We start from the raw sequence: 27,970 nt of genomic DNA on the forward strand, positions 1-27,970 counted from the left end.
ATGTAATGTTGCTACGTTTACAGCGATTACTAAAAAGTTAACATATGCAGCCGCACGTGTTTTATCTTCCAAGTTTAAAATTCTCAACCGATGGACGTAAAAGGGTGAGCATCGATAAACAAAGGGCTCTTGTTTTTCTTTCTCTACAACATCGGCCATGTGTAGAGGGTGTAATCGCATCGTATTGGTCAAAGAAAGGAACATCAAAAAAAGTTTGGCCGTTATTGTGCAGGCCTCTACATCGCCGATCATTCCGTTAAGAGTTTATATTTGTCTACGGTACTGTAAGTACTTTATTGTAATTATCACCTTTTGACGTAATTCGTTCGTTTACTATTTCGGAGACTAAGTGGACAAATGAAGAAACAAATCTTCATCGAATTGTACCAAAACATTTAAAATTTTAATTTTTAAAAAAACCTACGTTCAATATCGTGTAAGTTATATACTACTCAAGTCCTATTATTTGATAACGTTGCACGTTAACCCAGTGACACTAACACCAAATAAAACTTGTAACGATACTGGCGCATAGTAGTGACTAAAGTGAATTATCACAGCTATTTCTACTAAAAAAAAATAAAGAAAAACAACATTAATGAACTAGTAATCTATCTTTAGAATACAGGAAACCCCATTGTGACCTTATATTGAAAAATGGAATATGTTTATACTGAAAAATGTTTGTGTGATGAACATGAATGTTTTTAAGTGTCTGGGTGTTTATCTTTATATTATAAGTATTTATGTGTATTATATTCATAAAAAAATTATTTATCAGCTATTATGGTACCCATAACACAAGCTACGCTTACTTTGGGGCTAGATGGCGATGTGTGTATTGTAGTAGTAGTAGTAGTAGTATACATTTATATTAAACGAATTGTGATTAAATTATTATTGCCATTCTTTTTAATGTTTTTGTATAATATGTAAATCGCCATTTTTTGTGGCGGTTGTCATCTTTGACCGATTTTCATCAAACACAGCTAAGAACACTCCCAACAAATTAACTATTCAAATAAAAAAACGAAATAAAAATCGATTCATTCGTTCGGAATTCAATTTCTCGATACGTTAATCGATTATTATCAAATTGCTGTGCCGTGTTTTGAAGGCAGATAACAGTTGTCGCCACCCCTCTGTCCGTGGTTGTCGTACGAGGCTATTTAAGAAGTTAACTCTGTGTTATTCCTATCATCTACAATGATCACCAACCCGTCTGCCCAGAGTGGTGATTATGGCCAAACCCCCCTGTTGTGATAGGTTCGTCGTTTAGTCCAGCAGTAGACTGTTATAATCTATTCTATACTATTATATATATATAATGGTATTCAGATTAAATAAATGGAAGCAGCTGCAACTTACTGTTTCCAAGTTCATGTCGGACAGATGACTTTTTATAAATCTATTCTTTAATAGCGCGGGCGGCGGGTTATATTGAATATGATATGATATGAATAAATAAAACAAGAGACATATGTCTCTTACCAAAATGTAAACGCACATTTATTATTATAACAACATACTCGTAGGTATAGTTACAAGGCTTACAGGTAAGTATACTAGAGTTTCTTTTCACACTTTACTTAAAACTAGATTTAAATACACTGCTCTAAAAGTTTTATTGTCCACTCAACACATCAATGTTAATTATCACTGGCGTAGTTTTTGTACAGCCAATCCCAAAACCGCACTCTTGTCGCTTCGGGATTGACTTTAAGGGTGAAGTTTTGGGTGATGTCCAGATAGTTCGCGTTGACTGTGTCATTAACTGGCAGCCATTTGAAGTCAACTATAGACTCGTAGTCGACTGGAGGTGTAGGATTACTGAAAATTTTAAATTATTTATTTGAATAAATCAAAGATTTCATGTAGTTCGGATTCACTTTCGGGAGTTCGAATCCCAGCAGGCACTTCTATCTTTTCTGAGTTATGTGCGTTTAAAATATTACTTGCTTTAACGGTGATTGAAAAAATTCGTGAGAGAACCTGCATGTCTGAGAGTTATGTTCTCAAAATCGTCTGGTATAGGTTGATATGATGATACTATAAATTCGAGTTTCATTGCCTCTTCGAAAGTAGTAGTGAGTTTGATAACACAGTAAAATACCGATGAGTAAATAAAAGATCCAATGTTTTGAGTGCCACTTACCCACTCTTGGCAAAATTGGTCCACATTTGGACCATTTTCTTTGAAACCGTTGATTCCGGTGAGTTGTCATCTAGCCTGTAGTTTAATCTTGAGAAGTAGAACAGGTAGCCCATTTCATCACCGTGGCACGCGCCAGGATGCGTGATTCCCAGCATGCGTTTGAAGAGGCCCAACGCACCGTCAAACGCAAACCGATAGAGATATGTTGGACTCGTTCTGTTAGTCATTGCCTGTAACCGCACAGTTTCTAGTGCTGGACGCAGGAACATTACATCTGTAAACAGCTGTATAAAAAAATATGGATTAGATATAACTACGTGTGATAAGAACTCGTTTTTTTAATAGGTCTGACGCCCACACGAGTATGTCTAAAGGGACTTAATTAGTTTAATTTTTTAAATTGGATTGTTTTATTCAGGCACATAGACCAAAAATAATAGGTAAGTCAGGCAATTTTAATACATTTTCGTCCAAAAACGTTTTCAGTAAATTTCATGGGGTTTAAACATAAGTTTCTGGTCACAAATGCGGTCGGATACAAATGTAAATAATGGATAGACGGATTACCGAGAGCAAAATTGCTAACAATAATTGTTTTGTTTTATTTTGGTACCTACTTCTTTGTGTAAAATAAGTGTATTTATTAATTCATATAAGCACTCTGTCGTGTGAGACCGTCTGATAACTCGCTTGAGTTTAGAAATATTCGAACATTCCATTAAACTTTTCCCATACATTATAGCTGCATAGATAATAGATATGCTTACCATAAACAATTGTGGCATTATAACTGAACACAAGTAAGTAGGTACGTATGGCTCGACCTATTGTTATTGTTACTCAACTTGATTTAAATAATTTACCAACTTCTGTCCCAACTAGGATTTACCAATTCAAGATTTAGTTGTTTTTCTGATTGGCGACCAACCATCCCACCAGCTTCTATTACCAGTATTTGCAAGTGGAAATCTTACTAACTCGTAGACCCACTGCTTAATGACAGAAGTTCGATGAACGCATTATGAAGATTAACAAGAACCAATAAAAGTGGTAAAAATTGAGCATAACAAATTATCTGCACGGCAAGAAAAACGAAACGATGTGATCTTAAGGTGTAGATAAAGTTTATGAATATTGTATACCTATCTACTTAAGCTAGATCTATCTACTACCCCACACAATAGAAATAATACTTATACTTGAAACTAAAATATGTCAACCAACTTTTTAAAAGATTACAAATTGAGTATTTATATGAATCCTTTCGTTTTAGCGGAATATGAGCTTAACTTCATGATCAATAGCTGAAGTAATCAATGAATAGTTTTCTAATTATTTATTAATAAAACATACCAGCAATTGTAACTACATTCATAAAAAAAATTACTAATACTTAAATTAATTAGAATTAGAAGGTAGATCGTTTATATTTTTTGTTCTATCGGGAATTATATAATATGAGACAAAGAAGCGTGGCCGGTACAGCTAGTAGAAAATAATTTTAATTTATTTTACTGACTACTTCTTAGTAGTCAGTAAAATAAGTAAAATAAATTATAAGAATTAACTAAAAAGGAAACTAAGAGTTTATAGACTTAACTTACGTCAATAAGACTGTCAATAGTGTGTATATCGACGGGACGCTGCTGGAAGTAGAATGCTCGTATGTGGTCTGCGACTTTGCGAGCCCGTTCCTCATCTAAAGAGGTCAGTTCCGGTGGAACAACCCGCTTGAATTCGTGATCCAGTTCGCTCAGAAGCTTGGGGTATCGCTGGAGACCTGCAGAATACGAATAACATTCGCATAAATAAGCAATTTGTCTTTGTCGTAACACTTCACCTTTATATACCCCAGTTTTTCTCATAAATATGACTCAGTTAATAAATTTCCAACGGCACGTCAATCCATCAGTCCTGTAACCCTTATTATTATAGGTTGAATCGTTAAAGCCCACAAACCAGCATCGTGTGGCATAAATGTGTAACGGAATTTGACACACGTAGACTAGATAGGTATAACCTATATTTAAACGAAACATACCGATTATATTTTTATCCTCACGAAACAACAGAAATTAGCCTAAAGCGTCTCTAGCGGAAACCAGAAGTAGGTATTATTAGTAAAAGTAGAATAGAGTTACAGCAACAAAACAATGGTGATGACGACAAAATGGAAGGACAGATTATGTCAATCTACAAATACGGTTTAATAGAGCATTATATAAAACAGTTACAATTAGGGTTACCAACCGTATTGTTTATTTATTCACTTTATTGCACAACCAAAAATAAAACGGTTTAAAAAAGGCGGACTGAATGCTAAAGCATTTTCTACCAGCCAAATTTCGACGCGACGAGAAAAACGCGTGAGGATTTGATGTTGATAGTTTCTTGTGTATTTTCTGAAACATAGGTACATATTTTACCTATTTTGACTTTTTGAGATATTCGGTGATTTTTATAAAAAAACAGAAACTTAATGCGTATGCTGGTATTGATAAAATGATAATGAGATCCAATTTTCTTGCATCTATAACAAGTTTATATTGGATATACCTTGGGAAAGTTGGAAAAGATAGCAATAGCTGTAAAAATTGTAACGATAAATATATAATATTACTTCGTTTACCGCGTTGTGTATTTACCTAAAGATACATTATTGTGATATCCGTGTTTCTTATCGTCAGTATCCCTGGACTAAAACGTTCTTTCAAAAAATACCTAAAAATGCTTACAGGTGTGCTTATTATATTTGAACAGATATCTCGATTTCCTCACTATTCCACAAATAAATATTGGTGAAAATGAAACTACCTGAAATGTACACTGTTTCAAGCAAAATAAAGAGTTCATATGATGGTGTTCTGAGGTAGGAACATAAAAAAGGAAAAATAATGCAACAGAAAAGATACCTTCTTTTGAAGTAATTGAAAAGGGTGGCAACCTTACTTGCAATCTACCATGACAATGTATAAAAACTGCCGTTAGCATATTATGTCATCCACGTAAGTCACTTTGCGTAATAATGGCGTTACATTTAATTCCGGAACTGGTTATGCTTTGTTACGCTTGAACTGATATATTAGAGCTTATCCAATAATGAATTAATTGAACGGGAGTACTTTACCAAAACCCATATTCCAAAATATAATTATTAAGCAAAAAAACTTTGTACCGTAATGCATAGCTTTGAAAATTGAACGCTAACTATGGGCCTGATAAAAAAATAAACGAGGAGTCTTTGGGGCTACCCGTCGAAGTGAAAACTATATCTTTCGACATTTATACACCTAACACCGTTTACTTAAAGCTCATGGAAAGCTTGCGGTGACTATGACGCGAGTTTCACGCTAATATATATAAATATATATGAAGTTAATGTAAACAATAGGAATCCATTAGCGTCATGATTTTTGTTTACGCAATTAATGCACGCGCCTAAAAAGGTAAAACTTCAATATCAGAGTTAATAAACGCTCGGAGTATTTCTTCGTGCTCAAAAATGAAAACATCCACACATGGACGCTGGGGCTCCAAGGTTCGGTAAAGGTAAACGCAGCGTTGGCAACTATAAAGAAGAGCAGACAAGACAAACAAACAAGTCTTAAAACGTAGCCGCTAGATACAAGACCGTGGAATTTGGAAATCCCTACAAAAAACAGTGCACTTAGAAGTGTAAGTCCATCGGTTGGAATCATATTATAATGCATTAAAACTTTCTTGTTACCTAAATGAAAGTAATCTTATCACGCACATTAATCATTCTTCTGCTAGGTATACCTATCCAAGTGACTGAGATTACGTACCTAATTGATATGGTTTACCTACTTATAATTTCTTTGGATTATGCTGAGATTAAAATGTAGGTATTAAGATATAGGCACCAACTTATAGTGATTTCTGATTATGCAGAGCGTAACCTATTTAGGGAGAGGAACAGATTGGAAAATATACTTGAAAATGAACAGCTTGAACTGGGAATCGAGCTTAGAAGTCAAACATAGTATTATTATTATAATATTTTCTTAGATAGTGCGCGATGCTTTAATAAAGTTGTTGTTTGTGGCGTTCATATACCTATCACAAAAAATTTTTTTTTTTTAATTTAAAAATCGATTTTATTTTATTATTTTACATCAAATTTACGGTTTTCAGATGTTTCCTTTTACTTGTGCTATATGCTATTACATCTCCCTAAATTTAGTGATTCTAAGTCAACGGATGTAGGTACCCTTTATTTAAGGTTTCCCTATAAACGACCATATCTTTAGATTGCGGTGACTTAGAAGTTTGATTTTTTGTCAGATCTAAAGATTCTTGCCATACCTCCTGAGAGACGGACGGACGGATAATGAAGTGACCCTACTTTTGGATTTTACCTTTTGAGGTACAGAACACTAAAAACAAACTATATAACCACCTTTGTCTATGATTACCTAGGTATTAGATGCCACAGGATGTTCAAACCAAGGTCCGACGAAGTCGTTTATACAAAGCCATTGTGCGGTAAATGCTGGGTGGTGCGGGGCGAGGAAGAGACGTAGGTTACATTAATCTTTGGGTCCATTTCTAGCCCTGTTACAAAATCACAACGTTGTTAAGACGATTTCTACATTTACTACCAACCAAATGCGTTTTATACTACTGTATATCTTCAACATACTATGATATTACGTAGGTAACTTTATCGGTTATATCAAAGGTACTTTACAACTTCTTTATTTATAGCAGATTACATACTCGTACCTGGTTACATAATACACCATGGTTTTTTTACGTACAAAATGAAAGTTTATAGTAACTTTTAAAGCAATAGATAGGTAACCTCTATCAAGATCGTTATTCAGATTACTGGACTGTTCCAGTCACGGATGAGGTCACGTACGCACACTGTCATTATCTGGTTCACTCTTCGTTTCACTGTCTGTTATCTAACAATATTGTCGGGAAATTGCAAGCGACAAACGACTTACGTGACCATAACATGCGTTACGTGGTCCAAAAACTTGTGTTAACGTAGTAAAAAGTACCTACCTATGTTGTTATTTGCTATACTACGCAAGGTCTTACCGACTAACGTATGAGTAAATTCACTGCTCTCGAAGTTTCTCAAGCTTGGCCTGGGATACTTGCTGTAATATTTCGTGCTTGTTTGTTCAACATTACATTTATTATTCACTAGCTATTACCCCTAACATTGTCTGCGAAAATGTAAATTTCGTTTTCCTATGTACATTTCCATGATGCAAGCAAGAAAATTCAAATTAGAATTTATTATCGTTGATAGCCTATAACAGTCCTCTTCTGGACTAAAGACCTCTGCCAATGGGAGGGGTTGCCCCTAATCATCACGCTGGGCAAACAGGTTAGTGATCGCAGTGGATGGACATGGTTGTAGTAGCAAAGAGGACTGCTGACCATGCTCCGAATTTATTATAACTATTTTAACACGAAAGTTTTTAGCCATTATTATTTTACTAGCTGACCCGTGCACCAAATCGGTTATTACCGGATAACACTAATAAAATGTCATTTTCTAAAAATGAATCCTAGCTAGATCGATTAATCGCCCCGAAACCCCCTGTATACTAAATTTCATGAAAATCGTTGGAGCCGATTCCGAGATTCTAATTATATATTTACAAGAATTGCTCGTTTAAAGATATAAGATAAATAAACGATCCATAAAACGGGTAGATATGTTATTAAATAGCTTGTTGTTTAGCTGAACTAAGTATTTTATTTATTGGCATGTAAAATTTTATCCCCCGAATTCTGTTTGCTAAAGAACTTTGGATTCTTTGAAGTATTATATATAATATTAAGCTTTAATATTATGAACGTAGACAGAGATAATAATGTCGAAAAATATAAAAAAGTCATCTTACTGATTCCATTTTGCAAGATCTCTTTCTGGGACTAAAAAACTTTTAGTTTAACTACTTACAAGTTTTTTGTTACCAATACAATTTGTTTATGAAGTGTATAGCAGTCTTACTATAATTGAACGACAATTTTATTTAAATCATCCGTCTATAGAATGGTTTGATTTTTTTGGTTTCTTTTTCATTAAAATTTTATTAGTTTCAAGGATGATCATTAATAATATTAATATTTTAAAAGTGAAAGCTTGAAACGGAGATGCATATAACGTTGCAAACTCCCCCCATCTCTTTCTCTATCACCGAAAATAAAACTCATTGTGCCTTTGCATAATGTTTTTTTCTAGCTTTTCTATAAAAATAGGTAGCCCACCGGTACCTATATATCTTTCTTACTTAAGTCTATTACAATTTGCATTGAATATTATCCACGAACTAAGTACCTAGCTATATTTTATCTCGCGATAATTATACCTAATACTTTGCAATCATTACTCAAAGTTTTTTTGCTTAGTTTGGAGAGTTGTATTTTGATGAAACCGTAACTAATTTTACTGCTCCGGGTAATTTACAATATTGAAAGATTTACTTATTTAATTATAGGTACGTGCTGCTGTTCTCAACTGGTGGTTACAAAATAGACTATTATTTTCTTCGCCGCTAAACACCTGCCGAGTGGACGCTTGTTAATATTAATCTTAACTTTGTATTATACACAATGCTTGATATCTTACATCCAATAGTAAAGGCGATCCGAAAGGGGTATTAGCCTAGTGGTTAGGACTCCAGCTTCACTTCCGGGGGCGGAGTACGAGTCCACGCACATAACTTTCTAATTTCTGCGCGCTTCCTCTAATATGCCTGAGAGTTCTCCATAACGTTGTAAAAGGTGTGTTAAGTTCACTAATCCGCATTTTGTCCGTTCGGTGGACTACGGCACAAATCATCCAGCATCCATCTTGCCTCTGCTGTGGCGTTGACTTTTACTACTAGGCGACTAATAAAAACACACGCCAAATTAACAAGAGTCGCCGCCGCCGCAAGAACGCCGCCAACGTCGATGACTCTTTAATATTGGAGAAGCAGCATATTATATTTCCTCTTGCCGAAACTTCCCGAAGGATCTCCTCGCCTATTAAAAGGACGGACAGAACTCCCACTTCAATCTCTAAATACGCTTGACTTCAGAATACGTGAAAACCAAATTTGAATAACTCGGTTATTTCTCGTTTTTTTTTTTTTTCGATACTTATGTAAAGTAGGTATATTTATTGGACCTGATGATACAGAAATAAAATTTTATGAAGCCTAGCTACCTCATTACGGCCATATTTTGGCCGATTACAAATTTCCAGTAAACATCGTTTAACTTTTATCTTTTCTTTCGATATCTACAAAAAAGTATAGCCATTAAATATTACACAGATTATAGTCGGCTATTCATTGAGAGCGTGGTACCTAAAGAATATCATAAAAAAGTAAGAGTGTGGCATTCTCGTCACTCACAGTTCTTTTTAAATCTTCTTTTCTTGGTTCTACGTAATAAGATAAAAAATTACAAATTACTCACGTCGAAAGAGTATAATTCCTTCTTGCGCATTGTATCCAGTGAGAAATGGCACGTCAGCTCCCGGCAACAATTCCTTCGGAGGCTTCGTCAGGAAGGCTCCTGGTATATCTTGCTCCACGACAGGCAGAAACGGGAGCGCCACAGTGCTGTGCAGGTCTGCAGATTTACCTGGGGCTCCTGCTAACCGAACTCCGGCCTTCACTAGCAACTCGCTTGGTGTAGCACGAAGATAACCTACAGGATTGAAAAGTTACAATGGATGTCTAACGATGAGATAAAAAACTGAGGCTAATATTTTTTTGCCGGCCTATATTGTTGTTACAAACATACATTATACAATAGCGCGCCAAAAACAAATTTTCTCGAATTTATTTCTTTCTATTTTTAAGAATTAGCCGCAACAATTTTGAGGAATTTCTCGCCTTTGCAAAGCATATGCTTGTATTTCGTATCATAAACATCGTAATGAATAAAAAAAACGTATGTAATTCATACGGAAAATAATTCGTATTAATGTAGGTCAGGGATGATGAAGATGCACATCATAAATCAAGCGCATCAACAGCCTGAACCCTTAAAAGATTAACTATTAACCTCGATTCAACGGCTCACCTTTTATGTAAGACGATGTAACGACTTGGAAGCGCTGAGGTGAATTTATATGACGTGTTAATCAAAATTCCGGTGTTGGCAAAGGAATTTTTTAATTGTTGTTTATAGAGTAAGATCTTGGATCTGATCTTAGTGCTGTTGAGCGTTCATTTACTATGTTGTTTAAAATTCATCATTAAAAATAACGCGAATAATCCATAACTTTGCATCTAGGTTGCTACATATGATAATGAACGCCAGTTCCACTTGTCCCTATCGAGATATCCTTTGAGCACCGCTAGCATAGCAAGAGATAAAAATGATATCCCACTTTATCGGCTGACAAGGGATAAAATTTACAGCACGGCAACAGGGAATAGGAGAAGTTCACCCTCCTTTATTATTACACTTATATTATTAGGATATTATTTCTAATGCTCGGAAAGTTGATAAAACGTTCTTGTCTCCGAGAGAAAATTTTCTCCATGCTATAGTAATGGCGGGGGAAAGTGGCACGTCCTTAATTGCCCTTTTCTCATATTTAATTAACTTTAAAATTGTTTCAAATTGAAATTAAATAACCTATGCGATGAGTACTAAGTTTAAAACGTTCGAGATTTGGGCTCATAGTCAAATCTTTATATTATCTTCAAGAGACCACGAGAAATTGACAAATTGTGCTAAGAGTACTCAGATGACGGGTACACGAAGGCCTGGCAGAACATCCACTAAATACGCAATTGTAAAATACGAATACAAAGTCATTGTTTGATAAACCAATAAACACATCGGTTAGTAAAGTTCAGTCAACTAACCTCGGATCTATCCGGATCCGAATTCTACCGTGTCGGCAATTTTGGATATAAAAAGGCTTAGGAAACTTCGGGTGGACGAGTTCGAAACCCGACACATACCCCTTTCTTTTCTTAGTTATGTACGTTTTGAGCAAATAAATATTACTTGCTTTAACGGTGAAGTGAAACATTGTGAGGAAACCTGCATGCCTGTGAGTTCTTATGATGTTCTCAAAGGCGTGTGAAGACTACCAATCCGCACTTGGCCAGCGTGGAAGACTACGGCCGTATAATTCTAGGAGGAGGCTAGGCTAGGCATTGATAATATTTAAAAATGTATGGGAATATGCTTACCGAGCAGCTCAGCGGTATTATTGGTGTCGATGCCGAGCTCTCGACCCAGCTCGAAGGCGCGAATGCGAGGATCTTGCGCGACTGCCCATGGTGATAGCGCTACACCACTTTCAGCGATTGCCGCATGAAACAGACCCTATGGCAGTAAGCTCACATTTAAATAGTGATTATAGTAGTTACATAAACTAATCCCTACTAATATTATAAATGTGAATGTAAGTTTGTTTGTTACGCTTTCACGCAAAAACTACTGAACCGATCATCACGAAACTTTGTACACCTATTCCTGAAGGTATTAGAAGTAATATAGGATCCTTTTTATCTCGAAATTAAGCTCAGTTCTCTCGGTAGAAGGGACAAAGTGTTTGACGATTTTACACCAGGCATAGCTATAAATACATTAAGTGCTGCCACATTTATGAGGCACTTGTCTTTCAAAAACAAAAACAAAAGCGGACGAAGTCGCGGGCAACAGCTAGTAGATAATAAATACAAGTATATCGAATAAAGAATCAACATATTATTTATAAATAATTCAAAAAAAATTAAAAATTCATTGTTTTCAAGTAGGCCTAATATAATCACTTTTGAAACGTTAAGTCTGTCTGTGTGTAGTGACCCTACCACCGGTTCGGAAGGCAGATTCTACCGAAAAGAAGCCGGCAAGAAACTCAGCAGTTGCTCTTTTCCAATATCAACAATTTACATTTTACATTTTAAAATTCATTTTTCTATCTTGTGAGAGCGGAAAAAGAAAGAGAAAGTTGAGCCGGATGCTTCCAAGCAACCTTGTCATTAAGAAATTCATCAATTGTATAGTAACCTGTGATGATAATGATGATGATAGTAACCTCGCTGTAATAAAAACTTATGCATTGGTATATGAATAATTGATCCACTTATCTTATAAATGCGAAAGTGTATCTGTTTGTGTGTTTGTTACGTATGTTCAACTTAACCATTGAACCTATCTTGACGAGATTTTTCGTCAAGATGGGCATATTTATCCCGGAAAAGTTGCTGGTAAAAGTGCGGATTGCACTCAGTGTGTCTACAACACCGATATTATAGTGATTCAGGATCTAGGTAATAATTTTGTAGATGTAAGCATTTATGTTATCTATCTTCTATATATATATAAAAGAGAAAGTGTGCGGGTATGTTCCGTATAGGCTCCGAAATGGCTGGACCGATTTCAATGAAACTTTCAGGGAATCTCCGGATTGACCTGGCGAGTAATCCTGTAAAGTTTGGTGACGATCGGAGCACTCCCATTGTGGAACTGTCAAATACAGCTTTTATTTACTATGATGATATTCTATTGTTGGGTGTACATGGGTGTAGATAATGATCTTCACCCGATCGAGAAGAGAATAGAAGAGAATGAATACGGAGAGAAATAAATGATTTAATATATTATGAGACTTAAATTAAAAATTTAATGATGTAAGTTTATTGTTTAAATAAAATAAAGCAAAATCTAGGCCGGCGAAGCGGGCTGGGTACGCTTGTTACAAATAAATAATTTATTTTTTGCTATAATCACCTGCGATGATGATGAAAGCATGTGTAAATGCACGGATGCAGCTCCGGCTGATTCGCCGAAAATCGTCACACGTTCCGGGTCACCGCCGAAGACCTCGATGTTGTCACGTACCCACTTGAGAGCCATGACTTGATCCTTCGCAAAAAGCGAACATCTTATAAGGAGATTTGCACATTTTAATAATACTCTAGCACTATGGTCATTTTAAACCAAGGACTTTTGTACAAAAGTGTGAAGGCTTACTTTTATAACATTCGCACTCTGGGATAGGAAATATGTGCGTTTCATTATCATACTTAGCCTCTTGCATTTGAGCTCAAAGCCTCAAAAGTATGCTCTAAGCTAATGAACCCTCTGGACGATTTTGTCCACTTCCAAATAATCGTTTACGCGCTATAAATATCCAGGCACTTTATTGCAGTATATATCCAGCCTTATGTTGAACAGAAATTTGATGATGACTATAAAATCCTGATTTCTAGAATCTAGCAACTATGGTCGCCTTAAAATGTGTTTATGACTGAAACCTTTTCAAAAGCTTAAGAGAACTTATTACTGAAGCCAATAAAAGTAACCGGTAGTGTTGTGATGACATTGAAATTTAAAATCCTGTAAGTAAGTACCTGAGTAGTGAAGTAAATTACAAAATAATATATTCGAAATAAATATAACAATAAGTTACTAATTTAAGTTATAAATACACTTGACCGATATGTCTAAGCCGTGACCAAGAATTGCTCAAACTGTAATCAACTCAGCATAATTTAGAATCATCATTAGATGTATTTACGCAAAGCTTACAAACGCCCTACTAAACTATTGTTACTTCTGCCTAACGGAAACTATATGGTCCTTTGTGAATGGAATTAGAGCACCCTTTCAACATACCTAATATGCTACAATTCACTAGTAAGATGGCCTATGTGTTTTTATAATATGAAAGCGAGTAAAATATACTTTTATGGGTTCTCTTTTCCCTTGAATTGTAAACTATATGGCCCTTTGTGAATGGAATTAGAGCACCCTTTCAACATACCTAATATGCTACAATTCACAAGTAAGATGGCCTATGTGTTTTTATAATATGAAAGCGAGTAAAATATACTTTTATGGGTTCTCTTTTCCCTTGTTGTTAAATCTAAATGTTGTAAATTTAAATATTAAAATGAAAAATCTCGCCATATTGCGTATAAAAATGGAACAACTTTTTTAGATACACTTACGCTGTAAAAAGTATTGTCATGCAAATTTGGCCTCCCAGAAAGGTTTTTTGTTTTCCTGCTTTCTATGTTTTTTATCTATAAATATGCTATAGCAGTTCATTGCTGGAGTAAAGGCCTCTCCCAACGGGAGGGTTTATCCATAATAACCACGCTGGGCGGGTAGACATAGATGGTAGTAGTAATAGTAGCACTGAGGACACTGCTACTCGTATATTCCCTTAGTCGCCTCGAGGAAGAGGGGAATTTTAAAGTACACATAGGTCTACTCGTAATGCCGAATGGATTTACGAGTATATGAAAAGTAAATAGGTACTTCGGTAAGGACTGACTGCATAACTTTGTTGGCCGATTGGCGCAGTGTGCAGCGACCCTGCTTACTGAGTCAAAGGCCGTGGGTTCGATTCCCACAACTGGAAAATGTTTGTGTGATGAACAGGAATGTTTTTCAGTGTCTGGGTGTTTATATATATATTTGTTTATGTATATATTATTCATTGAAAAGATATTCATCAGTCATCTTAGCACCCATAACACAAGCTGCGCTTACTTTGAGGCTAGATGGCGGTGCGTGTATTGTCATATTATATTTATTATTATTTATTTATAACTACATAATAAATTTATATGTAACTTGCTTTATTGCTAATTTGGTAATTGGCAGGCTTATCTGTGAGTACACTCGAACATAGAGATAATAAGTTGATTCTTACATACCTTAAGACCCATATTTCCGGACACCTCTTCATTGTCCAAGCTTAGGAAGCCGAGTGCTCCCAGTCTGTAATTCAATGTGACAAGCACTATTCCAGCCCCAATCAAGTGGTCCGGTCCATACAGAAATGCGTTGCCAGACCCCACTGCGAAAGCGCCTCCATGAATCCATACCATCACTGCTAGTCTTGGGTTGTATCTAGTTAACAAATGTAACATATTGTCAAATAAAGCGGTTATTGCCCAGTGGTTAGGACTACGGCTTCAATTTCGGCCGAGTTCGAATCCCAGCACACCTATAAGTTTTCTAGGTTATGAGCATTTAAGGTAATTAAAATATCACTTGCTCAACGGTGAAGGAAAACCTTCCTGGGAGTTCTGCCTAATGTTCTCAAAGGCGAGTGACGTCCACCAATCCGCACCGGGCCAGCGTTGTGGCCTACTCCCTTACTATTGTGGCCAATTAAGGAGACCGTGCCCTGTAGTCGGCCCACTACAGGGTTGATAGGTTTATATGATGAATCTTCATCATATATCAATCAATGACCTCCACTGTTTAACATTGGACAAGGTTATTTTTTAGAGATTTCGAAATTTTTTCGTGCCGCCTTTACATACGCTGTGTTTTTCTAGTGCGGGGTATCCATTTCAACCTCTTGGGACCTAACCACACCGTCACAAAAAAACGACACCCTGGAGCTAGTCATCATTTTAGTTTTTTTAAAAAAGGTTTGACAGTGTACACTTTCAATTGTCAAAGTCTGCGGGCTCATTCGAATATTTTAAAAATCTCAAATTTTAATGTTCAATGAAGCCTGGTGGTCCTATAATGAGATAACTAGATAATGCGTTATAATAAAACTTTCAATGTATTAAATACCTTTTTTTCTATTGTTAGTGTCGTTTTCTCTATAAACATGGACTAAGGCTTAAGATAAAATTTTTGAAAACACATTTATCTTGTTGTTGTTACGCCAAAGAAGTATAACTTCTAACGCGTTTATTCCGTTATTAGTAATTAGTAATTGCCCATGATGCAATCTCGTCTGTTGGTAAGTGATTTAGATTTTAGACTTATATGGTGGCGAGCTAACCTGTTAGGGAGGTAGCTAAATTAAATCCATACCACTAATCGTTTGCTACGCGTCTTCGATCCTTAACTAAATTGCTTATATTTGGATGACTACTTGAAAAATAACCTTAAAGAAGTACTGAGTTATTCTTAAATAGGTATAAAGTTCAATATTTGATAAACAAATGACTTTCACCTAAAAAGGTTCCGCGTAATTGAATGGCCACCGGGCGGGTTTATTAACACATCGAAGATTGCAAAATTTATTGGACGCATAGTATAAAAAACAACCTTGCCATTTTCGATTAATAAATAAGCAGATAATATTAATATTAATTAGCGTATTTAAATAATTTAAAAATGCTTGAAATGCATATTAACGCCACGTGTTTTTATTATTGCTTTTATTATATTAGTAAGTAAATCTATTTTTGTCTGAACGTTGGTTTGACTATTACACCATATTTCGTAGTTTACTTAGGTATATATGCGCTGCGCCACCGGGTCATACCATAGTATAAAGACTCTCCTAAAATCATTAAAAACAGTCCTGAAATTAAGACATTCTTCGGAACTAAAACTAAAAAGAACCACTGTTCATAAATATAATAGGTTTATACAGGCACAATTAAAATGGTATTCAAATTAAGATAATAAAAAAAAGCAAACAAATTATATAAACTTCTGGCTAGCTATTGCTTCTAGCTATGCTATATGCTATGCTATTGTTTTATAATTCGTTTCGCATAGTTTTGTGAGACGCACAGCGCAGCTCGTTGTAAGTTCTTATTATAGAACAATTAGCAATGCTTATGTTCTTACCCCGTTAACTTATCAGGCAATGCTGGTGTGTAAACATTAAGGAAGAGACAGTCCTCGTCCCCTTTGTAGGTGTCAAAGAGCATGAATCGATGCGGACAGACGGCCCCTTCTTCCAGTGCGTCACGGATTCCGGACCAGGGCTCTAGTGGCTCAGGAGGCCTGAACCGCAGAGAGCCGCGTGGAGGCTGTGCATACCTATGAATATTAAAGAAGACATTTTTTTCTAAAGCCTCTGTTACTTACTTCAGTACCATTAACCACCTAAAAAAACAAACTGACGTAAAATGCCATTTCTACAGGATCATCAGATCCTGGATTTGTAAGAATGGGGCCACTTCGGAAATCATCACTAAGTCTTTTGAAGTCTCACTGCTGCGCCTGGGCATCAAGTCTCGAGGAGAAGATATATATATAATAACAGTTCTTCGTAGACCTCTACCAGCGAGAGTATGCCCATAATCGTCACGCTAGGCACGCGGGTTGGTGATCGATATATTCTCTCATAAGGAGAGAAAACCAAAGAGAGAAAGTAGTGATAATAATAGAGTTAAATGAGACAGAGGAATGGTGTGTTAGGTGTGGAAGGAAAGGGCCAAAACTGATTTCAGTTTGGGTCTTAAGTTTAGGGGTTTTCGTTCCGGGAAGCTAATACTAGATCAACGTAGAGTGTTGCTTCTTTCTTACCTTATTCCTTTAAAACTGTAGTATGGCGTCTGAGCGCTGGTCCTTGCAACGACTCTACGCCCGCGCAAGGAGCCAAGTGTTGTATCAACTACTGGACCTCCACCTACACGCATGCGGTCCACAAGGGCGTGAACGAGCCGTGCTGCTCTCGCCGGGACTGTTTGCAGCCGTCGGAGAGCATGTTTCAGACCAACAGATTCGCTGACTGTACTTGATAATCGTCGCCATGCTCCTGTCACCTGCGTGAGAATACTAATATTATTGAACAGTAGACTCCCCAATTATAAAGCAACGCACGTGCCGACAAATTTAATCTGCCGCTTAGCGTGCGAGAAAGAGTTCACGCTCGCAGAACCATGAAAATTACCTATATCTGCGCAGCAACTCGTTTCTTATTTCTATCTGAACATCTTAAAGTTCTAATTTGTCATTATCTCTCTTTCATATTCAACATATAGCATACTTTAACTACTTAGTACTATTATTTGGTCTGTGCTTTAAAGCAGAAAATCGATAGTTAGTAATAAATCAATAGTTACTAACTACGAAACTATTGATTTTCTGTATGGCTATCTAACTAAATAATTGCGCGTATAAGATTTTGTACGCCTAGAAATTCTAGATTCTGGAACCCTTTACTTATACCTCTTACAGCGTACGTAGTAGATAACATAGAGCATAGGTACTTAAAGAAGATACTTATTTTCAATCCGGCCACGAGCCAACGTACCATACGACGTATAATGGATTTTATTCGCTTTGAACTTTTAAAAATGAAACGCAAATTTTTGAAAATTATAGAATTGCAAAAGGCAACCGCATTTCTTGCCATTAAATAAAAAAAATACATAAAAAAAAATAGAGTTTAAAAGACAATTATGCATCCAATTATCACGTTAAATCAATTATAAACAATAATCGCATCGATCAATCCATCAATGAGTTGTTTAAAAGTGGATTATTAGCACTTGTCAACACATAAGTAGGGGGTTTTAAATTTAAGCACTGACCGAAGGTGTGAAATTATTTTAAGTATATTATTTGACCTTTTCAAATAAACGTTTTCTCAAATTACAGGTGTAATTACAATTGTTAATACCAAACTATGACATATTACGACGTATTTAAATAAGCTCATTGCTGGCACTTATAGGTACTCTGCTCTCGCATGCATAATGCACTGAGATTTCATTATGAATATGTAGAGAGTCTAAGACCCGGGTTTTCAACTATCAGAATTTATTATTAAGACCGAACCTGTTCTTAGCTTGATGTCCAATTATTATTGCGGGCCTAGGTAAGACTGATAAAATGACAGACACACAAATCAGTGACTTGCAAGTTGCAATTTTTTTACGATCTGCAGGGCTATTTCGTATCTCAGTTGACAACAAATTTAGCTAGCCACCATGGAAAGTAATCTAGGTTAGACTGATAAAATGACAGACACACAAATCAGTGACTTGCAAGTTGCACATTTGTACGATCAGCAGGGCTATTATGTATCTCAGTTGACATCAAATTTAGCTAGCCACCATGGAAAGTTGCCACCAAATAACCTGTTAAATCCATATTCTGCAAACTGAGTTCATTTCAACCCGGTTGGCAGATATACTTACGTAATTTACAATAATGGTTTAGGCATTATTTAATGGCAACTTTTCACAATGACTAGCAAAGTTTGATGTCAATAGAGATACAGAATCACCTGCAGGCAGATGACATGAAACACCCACCAATGGCTCAGTGCATCTCTATATAAAATATCGGTTAAAGTTACAAGCAAATCATTCTACTATATTCTACTACATTCTACTATTAATAGTATCCTAAATAATTAAGATCATTTCCGTTAGAACTTAGAACTCAAATTGCTCAATGTTTTCAAATGTAAATTAAAGTGAAATTAGTTAGTTTTATCAAAAAACCATTCTCTCCTATGACACACGAGGCTTGCTTTTTTAATATTTATTGTAATAATTCTCAAAGCTCTGTCACAAAAATCTCTACTACTACTAGAGATATATCTAACAGCTTATATATAATCCAGCCTGTGTTTGACAAACGCTCTGCATGATTCCTGATTTTTTAAAATAAACACTTATTCAAATCCTGCATGTTCGCTAAAGCAAGAACTCAAGTAATTTTGCTAATTGTACGTAATTATATATTGCCATATTGATCTAGTGTCACAACACTGAAGTAGATCGGTGAGCGGTGGCCCTCAGCCAGCCAAATATTTATCGCAACAGTACTTTTAAGGCGACACTTCTGAGAGTGCTTCCGACGAAAATCATGGTGTTATGGATTGCGAAACCTGTGATTATAAGAAATTACCTTACTTCTCGCTTACTATATTTTACATTCACTGTTTCTCCACTAATCTATAATAACTAGTGAATCTCTGCGACTTTGTCCGCTTGCAACTTCTGATAAGAAACGTATGGGACAACGTTACATTCTTAGACCCACCATGTCCCATGTCTTCGACCTCTAAGTAGGTATAGTAGCGTGATATTAAATAGCACGCGATTTGTCAAATCCGACTGAAAGTTCCAGAAATTTTATAGCCCAGTTTTAGGTTATAGATTTTATATTGTTGGGGAAGGCTGTTTAATGCAGTATTATTTTAACAATTTTGACGTTATGTTTCAGGATTATCCTAATTTTTAGGACTACATGGTACGATAAATGAACTGTATAACTTTGAAATAGTGCTGCTTGTGGTAAGTAAGTTTCGAACTGGAGCCCACTTTGTTACTACTGTCAAACTCATAATTCGAAAATTTCGATACCGAAGTAGATATACAATAATTACTGTCAATTTAGTTCAGAGATTCGTGTAGGTACGAGTAGAAACAACTGAATAAACACAACTGTGAATTTATCTTTTGTAATAAAACTTCTTAGGGGTTGCGATCGTTTCATATATATTTTTAGAGGCGAGTTAAGAGTGAAATTCCGAGGTCAAATAAAAAAAAAGGTTATACTATTGCATAAGAGAGGCGACAGAAATAATGTAAAGATAAGGAGAAAGAGAGCTACTTTTTTAATATCTTATCCAAATTGTGCATACGTCAAACGCTGCATGAAGGAGAGTACACTCTTATATTCTATAAAGTACAGTCTGTGAACAGCGTACAGAGATGTGCGCGCAGTTTTTTTTTTTAATTTTTACATGATATATGCTTATGGTTATAAAATTAATACCTACGTTCTGCTTTCTGCAAAAACTAATCATGCGCTACAATTGAATACGACAATACTGTAGAATTTAAAACTACGACCTTTCGAGCTCAATCCACGCCTTGAACCGTTGACTTTTGCACTGTGTATGAACCATAATAAGTATTACGCACATAAGTACTATTAAATATAAACATTATGATATTTGATTGAAATTATGCAATGATGACGAGATCATCATATGAGAATAACAAAGAATTTCAAAACATGTGCGCTTTTCGAATAATATGCAATATTTTTTTTTATACAATATTTTATTACTCAATAAAATCCTGAGCTATTAGATTACAGCAGATCTTCAAAATTCATTTATTCAGATCTGCCATGATATCTTCTTTAGGTAAAAAATTGAAATATGCAACGTTGCGTTAAAATAAAAAATAAAATAAGTGGATACTATTACTACTTCTTACTATTTTATAAGTTTTGCGATGAAATAACCGGATGCTGAGTTTTTATATTCAGCTGGTTAGAGATACTTAAACGATGTGATATAACAGTATCGATAATGATTCACAAGTTTTGATTCAAAACTTTTCCTAAATGTTTAGAAGAATAACTGTACAAAATTGACTTAAAAATACGCCGTGACAACAATACCATTAGATGTGTTTTTAATTAAGCATAAATTGGTTTACGGATTGATTATGGATCGGCTAAAAGAAATATATATATATATATATACTAGCGGACCCCAGCACCATATGTCGGGCTGATTTGTGAATCTAAACCATCCAGGGTGCCACCCAAACGCATACCAAAAAAATTCATTGAAATCGGTCCAGTCGTTTAGGAGGAATTCAGTGACATACACATGCACACAAGAAATATATATATAAAGATATAGTTCCAGCTTTAGTTCCAGCTATGCAGTTGTCCGCAACTTAGCGCGTCCACTATTGAAAAGTAATATTTTTTAAGGGTTGTTTCGAAAAAACTAGTAAAATTATTCAAGTTAACATTAGTATTATTGCAGATTTTTAAGTCATCTTAGACATAATACGGCTTTTATAAAAACTTCCCACTGCTATTTTACACCCTTAGAGGTGGATTTACGGAAAGCCCTTAGCACTCTCTCCTATAGCCCTATAACTGCCAGTGAAAGTATATCGGAGCAGCTGTTTATAAGCCTTGTATGCGGAAATTGACAGACAGAGAATAGTTAGAAATCGTGTATTATGGGCATTAGGGATTTCAAAAATCGAATCATCATATTATGAGATTAATAATAGGCAGTTTTGGAATCACATACAGACAGATAATTCAATTTCGTATTTTGGTAGTTACTTACTGTCAGTGGCGTGCACTTCATACACGCACAAAAGCACTGCATACCCTAAAATTTAAATATAGCCCGTATAAGAAGAGGATTTTTTTTCATTTTATGCAATTTTCTTGCTGCATGCATACCCTGGCAAGAAACCCAATGCACGCCACTGCTTACTGTACTTACTAACTGCACCTACATTGTTTTTATTCTGTTCATATTCAAATTACTTGTCTTGATAACAGGTATCATAAAGTGGTATACTGTGTCAAGAGAATAAATTTGTATCAATCATGTATATACGTTATATAACTAAGTAGCGGCTCCCCGCGACTTCGTCCGCTTACCTAAGAGTATAACAACTTCTGTTTTTTTTTTTTAAACAGTAGCTATGCATAATCTTTTGATCAATATCTTGAGGGGCTGATATTTTAAAAATAGGCAGGCTCGATAACATACCTAATGTTTATACCCCTGTTAACCGCTCTTTACGTTGCGTGCACTATTTTATCTCCACTAATATACATTTTAAAAATTTTACCGAATAATAAGGTATTGGTTCCTACTAACCTGCATTTAAAGTATTTTACATTTTAAAAACCTTTTTTAGAGGTAGCCTTTAAATAATTAAATACAAGTAAAAAATACAAAGCATCTTCAATAGCCTATTTATAAACTCACTCATAAATTACGCTTAAGCTTTATTTTAATTGGTTATAAAGTACCTACGAAAGAAATAAAGACAACTTCGATACCTTATTAACTCCTTATGTTTTCAGAAAAAAAAAAGGAATATGCAACACTTTTTAGAAAGTCATCAAAAGGTTCCAACTTTTTAAATACTATAACATCGTATATTCATAAACACGAAATAAAAAATTACAAAATCAAAAGAGATTTTGTTTATTTAAGTTGGTTTTTATTATTGTTTAGTATTTTTATAACATGACTAGCTGTTGCCGTCGACTACGTCCGCGTTTGTTCTTGTTTTTCAAGCATGTTTTTAAGTTGCGTATTCTTGTAACAAAATTCGAATGCAAGTACTTAGTTATTTTTTTTATTAAGTTTCATTTAGGTGTAGTCACGGTGTAGTCCTTAATTTTTTTTAACTCTGATATATTCTACATCGAATGTCCGATTGGAATAAATTAAAAGGTTAAATACCTTTTAATTTATTACTGCTATATAAATAACCCTTGATGTTTTATTTGAATAGGAATTAATACTGCGATACTAATGTAACGCACTTTTGTTTCTACCGGTGATCTAATATCATTTTAGAACATGACATAACTAGTGCAGTCAGATATATTCCCTCGCTGACTTTTTTGATAGTAATAACGAGTAATTCTATTATGTACTTGGTGTTAAATTATTTCAATATTCTTAAGGATGACCAATTTGGTTGTAAATAAATTATAGCTTATGTTCCTTCCTGATAGTTAAGCTTGCTTTTGGCGAAAAAATGGTTAAAATCAGTCCCAATACTTCCGGAGCCAATTGGGTACAAACAAATAAAAAATATCTTTCAACTTTACAATGTCAGTATAGATTTACACAAAAAAGTAATGAAAAGATTGTTTACATAATAAGACCAGTAACAAAAAAACTGTGGGTGTAATTATCTACACGCGTTAGAATTAATAGGTACTTCTTTGGCGTAACAAGATAAAAATCTTTTTAAAAATTTTATCTTTCGCCTTATTCTACGTTTCTAGAAAAAACTACATACAAAGTTTTATTATAACGCATTATCTAGTTATTTCATTATCGGACAACCAAGTTTCACTCAACAATGAAATTTAAGATTTTTGTACAATTAAATCACCGGAATGAGCCCGCAGTCTTTGACATTTCAAAGTGTACACTGTCAAACATTTTTTTTGAAAAACTAGAATGTGCACTGCAGCTTACTACAGGGTGTCGGTTTTTTGGAACGGTGTGCGCGCGTATCCTAAAAATGTACTCTCATAATTTTTCCCAAACGCGCCAAAATAAGTATAACTTCACATAAAAATATTATGTCTCATAAAAAATCTCGATCAAAATTATAATTTATATAAACTATTTGAATTAAGCAATCATAACATAAGTGAACAAAGCAAAATTTCCGTGGGATCGTGAAAATGCTAGCAAGTACCTCAGTACTTTATTGCTAGTTGTAAGTTGACATTGCACATCAGATAACATTTGCATCACGGCTCTAATGCCACGTACACTTAACAGCAATTGCCAACGAAATTGCTTAAAAACGTTATGGACAATACGACGTATGTATAAAACGTAGGTAGCTACCTCACATAATAGTCGATAATAATTGTGTGCCGTAAAAGAGCACCAAGGCGCCGCGCCGACCGAATTGTCATTGATTTATTTAAAAATGAATATGGTACAGTATAAAAAAATTAATTGAATTGAATATAATATGAATTGACCGATTTTCTTAGCTCTAGGACACTGCTGCTAAAGGGCATCGCTAGACCAGACACTGCACAACATAGGGCTACCAAATTAGAGGAGCTTCAATTGGAATGTCTACGATACGATACTGTACCCCCAGACCCCGCACCAACAGATAATCATTTTTTTAGAAATTTGGATAACATTTTGCAAATAATAAAATTCAACTCCGACGGTGCAGTCCAAAGCGCCTTCAAAGATTTTATTGATTCCCGTCCGAATGGTTTTGTTAGCAAAGGGATTAATGAACTACCTATTAGATGGTAAAAAATCATAAGAAGCAATGGCAAACGACTTAAGTTCCTCCCTTACAAAACGCCAATTTCATATGTAAGGATCTAATATTAATCTTTGACTAGCTGTTGCACGCAGTTTCGTCGGCGCACTTTCGTTTTTTTTAAATCCCGCTGGAACCGTACATTTTCCGGGATAAAAAGTAGCCTATGTGTTCATCCAGGATATAATCTATCACCATTATAAATTTTAGTAAAATTGATAGATAGTGTAACAAACATCCATCCATACATAAAAACTTTCGAACATATAATATTAGAAGGATGTAAGCTCACTATATCTAACAATACATGTAACTGCGCAATATTTCAGAATATTATAAGTATTTATGTATGTTAAACCCCCAAAAAAAATTGTATATATCTACAGCACTAAGTTCAATTAGTGGATAATTGCTTTGTTCAATTAATTTATTCAAAACTGTATGCGTGATGTAGTACGCTACTAGAATTGTAGATGAATTTTGACGTTCGCGTCGAAAAGCTGATGCATAAGAAATACTTCTAATAAAGTGAAAGTGAGTCAGTCAGAGGACCTTTTCTCAAGTTTGGGAGCAATCAAGCGTTTTAATGTCATAAAGGAAAATACATTATTCTCAGTTTCTTTTTTTATTTATACCTTACAATAATGAACCAACAGAAAATCAAACAAAATACTAAATAGGTATCGGAACCGAAGACAGAACGGGGAATTTGAAATTTATTTTAACAGAACCGAAACCGGAACCAAAACCAGAACCGACACCGAAACCGACACTGAAACCGAAATCGGAACAGGAGGCCTATGTGAAGGCCGAAATGCACCACAACAATAACCTTATGGCTTAACCTTAACAAAGTTAACTTTAAATTTAACTTATGGTGGGAGTTGGTATAACCGCCACTTCAAATCCAAAGCCAAAAATGGAGGTGTGAAGTAAACCAAAAGTTTCGGTATGTCGGAACCGAAACCGGAACTCCGCAACATCTCTAGTACCTACATCTGAATCCGTCAAGTACGTGCCGAGTTTTGAAGTAGTCAACGCCCGCCTTTTGACAACGGCTGGCGTCCGATTTCAAAGCGCACAAACTATTCGGGGAATAATTCAAACAATGCGAAGCTTTTCGAAAAGAGTGCCACTACTTCAGTAGTTTTTTAATGCGTCTGATCCCGCAACGCAACGTACTTTTCAGTACTTTTTGCCCTTTATATCTTTCATCTGACCCACATGGTTTTGAGAGCAGGCGGAGCATAAATGGAAAGTTATCCTTAGGTAGATAGGTACATAACAATTCGTGTTAAGTAGGTGATTCACGCAAACGGACACGTGGCCAAATATCTAACAGATCGAGGTTTAGGACATTACCGCGAATTGCTCAACATTATGTGCTTCTAGATCAAATTGCCAATCAGTGTGGAAGTATGTTGAATAGAAGGCCTACATAAGCGATAAGATGTTTATAAACGCCTGTAAGTATATAGAAAACTAGCTGTTGCCCGCGACTTCGTCTGCGTTTGATATTGTTTTTAAAGTATTCAGTATCGCTAAGCCTTAAATGTGTATAGTAGTATATATATAACATGTGACTGTCAATTAATTATAGACAAATAATTTGCAATAAAATAAAATTGCGACTATAATTAAATATCTAAGCTATCCTATCTCTTAAGTTGGACCAGACTGCTCACGGTGTGTCAATTTAATTTAAAATCGGTTAAGTTGTTTAGGAGTCCATCGCGGACAAACATCGTGACAGGAGATTTATATATATTAAGATGTTATTATATATATTATATATTATCTTCTTCTTCTTTTGCTTTTTTTTGCTTTTAGGTGTGCCAAATCGGCACGTTGTACTTCGCCAATGTCACGTAAAAGTACTTGGAAGATCCACAAAGGTGATTGTCAAAAAATTAACATTATATAAATATATCACTATACTTTTTATAAATCTTAATATTCCAAAATAAGGCGTTCGTAATGGAGTTAGTGCTCTTTGGTTAGTGTTTTAATTCAAAGATTTTTTTTATTATAAATCATAATAGGATATATTAAGAGCTTAATTTTGTTAGATTGAATATATTTACATACAAATTTTACATAGCGACTAAAAACTAGCATAAGAAAACTTTGGAACTTTAATGGACGGGGAATATTAGGAGTAAGGCTTATGAAGGAGTTTCGGGCAGGAAAACCAAATATGAGCGACCGATCCTTCGTCAAGACCACATTTACACATGGAGTGGTCCCTTATTCTCAATTTACTGAGATGTTCTGGAGTTATACATTATATTAAAGGCACTAAAAACTAGCATAAGAAAACTTTAGAACTTTAATGGACGGGGAATATTAGGAGTAAGGCTTATGAAGGAGTTTCGGGCAGGAAAACCAAATATGAGCGACCGATCCTTCGTCAAGACCACATTTACACATGGAGTGGTCCCTTATTCTCAATTTACTGAGATGTTCTGGAGTTATACATTATATTAAAGGCATACGCCTTGTACCTAGATAAAAAGATAATAATAAATACGGAACAGGCTCCAAAAAATTTGGAATTAGGTAGAAACTTTGTTGTAAATCTGTATCCCATGTAATGTGACTCGTAGACAAATATGTTTTTAAATACCCATGTAATTTCAGTTTCGACTAGGTAAAATAAAAACTTACAACTCTTTACTCAGACACAAAATATGGAGTTGTAAATATGATCTGACGGAGGAAATTTCTCAGAAACACACAGATAATAGAGTTTCTGAGTTTCTTGCCGGCTCTTCTCGGTAGAATCTGCTTTCCGAACCGGTGGTAGAGTCACTACAAAAATACATACTTGACGTTTCAAAAGTGCTTATAAAGTAGGCCTACTTGAAATAAATGAATTTTGTCTAGTCAAGTCTAACGTGCCCGCTACAGGAAAAATCGCCCTTTTCGGCCGATATGAATAAGATGTATGCCGTGTACCCGTGCAGTGGCCTGCTATGCTTTGATTTCAGACACTAGATGCTTTGTGGGTTGCACGTGAGGATTCTACTATAAAATATAGAGTATAAAAGTAATAAATTACCTTCATAGAGTTGAGACTGCTTGCTGCATTGGCAACGACGTCGCCGAGAGCCGCTGGCGGCAACGCATCACATCGCAGCAAAGTCGTTACGCACACAAATACTACGCACAACATCCGAATACGCATGTTCACTTGTCCTTATTAAAATTCCCACTCACAGTAGCTTATATTTTTATATTACGAACACTCTCAAAGATAATTATGGTATTAACCGCATACAACACACGGTCATTTTTGCTAATTATGATTTTTTAA

General features: G+C 35.3%; 1 protein-coding gene across 1 annotated transcript; it reads right to left on the reverse strand.

Annotated features, from left to right (window-relative positions):
• Positions 1-1,487: 1,487 nt before the first annotated feature.
• On the reverse strand, positions 1,488-27,841 carry LOC120631992 (venom carboxylesterase-6). The gene is made up of 10 exons (XM_039901720.1): positions 27,716-27,841; positions 17,405-17,643; positions 16,721-16,915; positions 14,830-15,025; positions 12,893-13,027; positions 11,347-11,482; positions 9,608-9,841; positions 3,760-3,935; positions 2,156-2,439; positions 1,488-1,830 (listed from the first exon to the last, which is right to left on the reverse strand). Exons 1-10 carry the CDS (start codon positions 27,839-27,841, stop codon positions 1,650-1,652), a joined length of 1,902 nt encoding a protein of 633 aa, XP_039757654.1. The 3' UTR covers positions 1,488-1,649.
• Positions 27,842-27,970: the final 129 nt, after the last annotated feature.

Source organism: Pararge aegeria, chromosome 19, assembly GCF_905163445.1.
Source record: "Pararge aegeria chromosome 19, ilParAegt1.1, whole genome shotgun sequence".
Taxonomy (NCBI): domain Eukaryota; kingdom Metazoa; phylum Arthropoda; class Insecta; order Lepidoptera; family Nymphalidae; genus Pararge; species Pararge aegeria.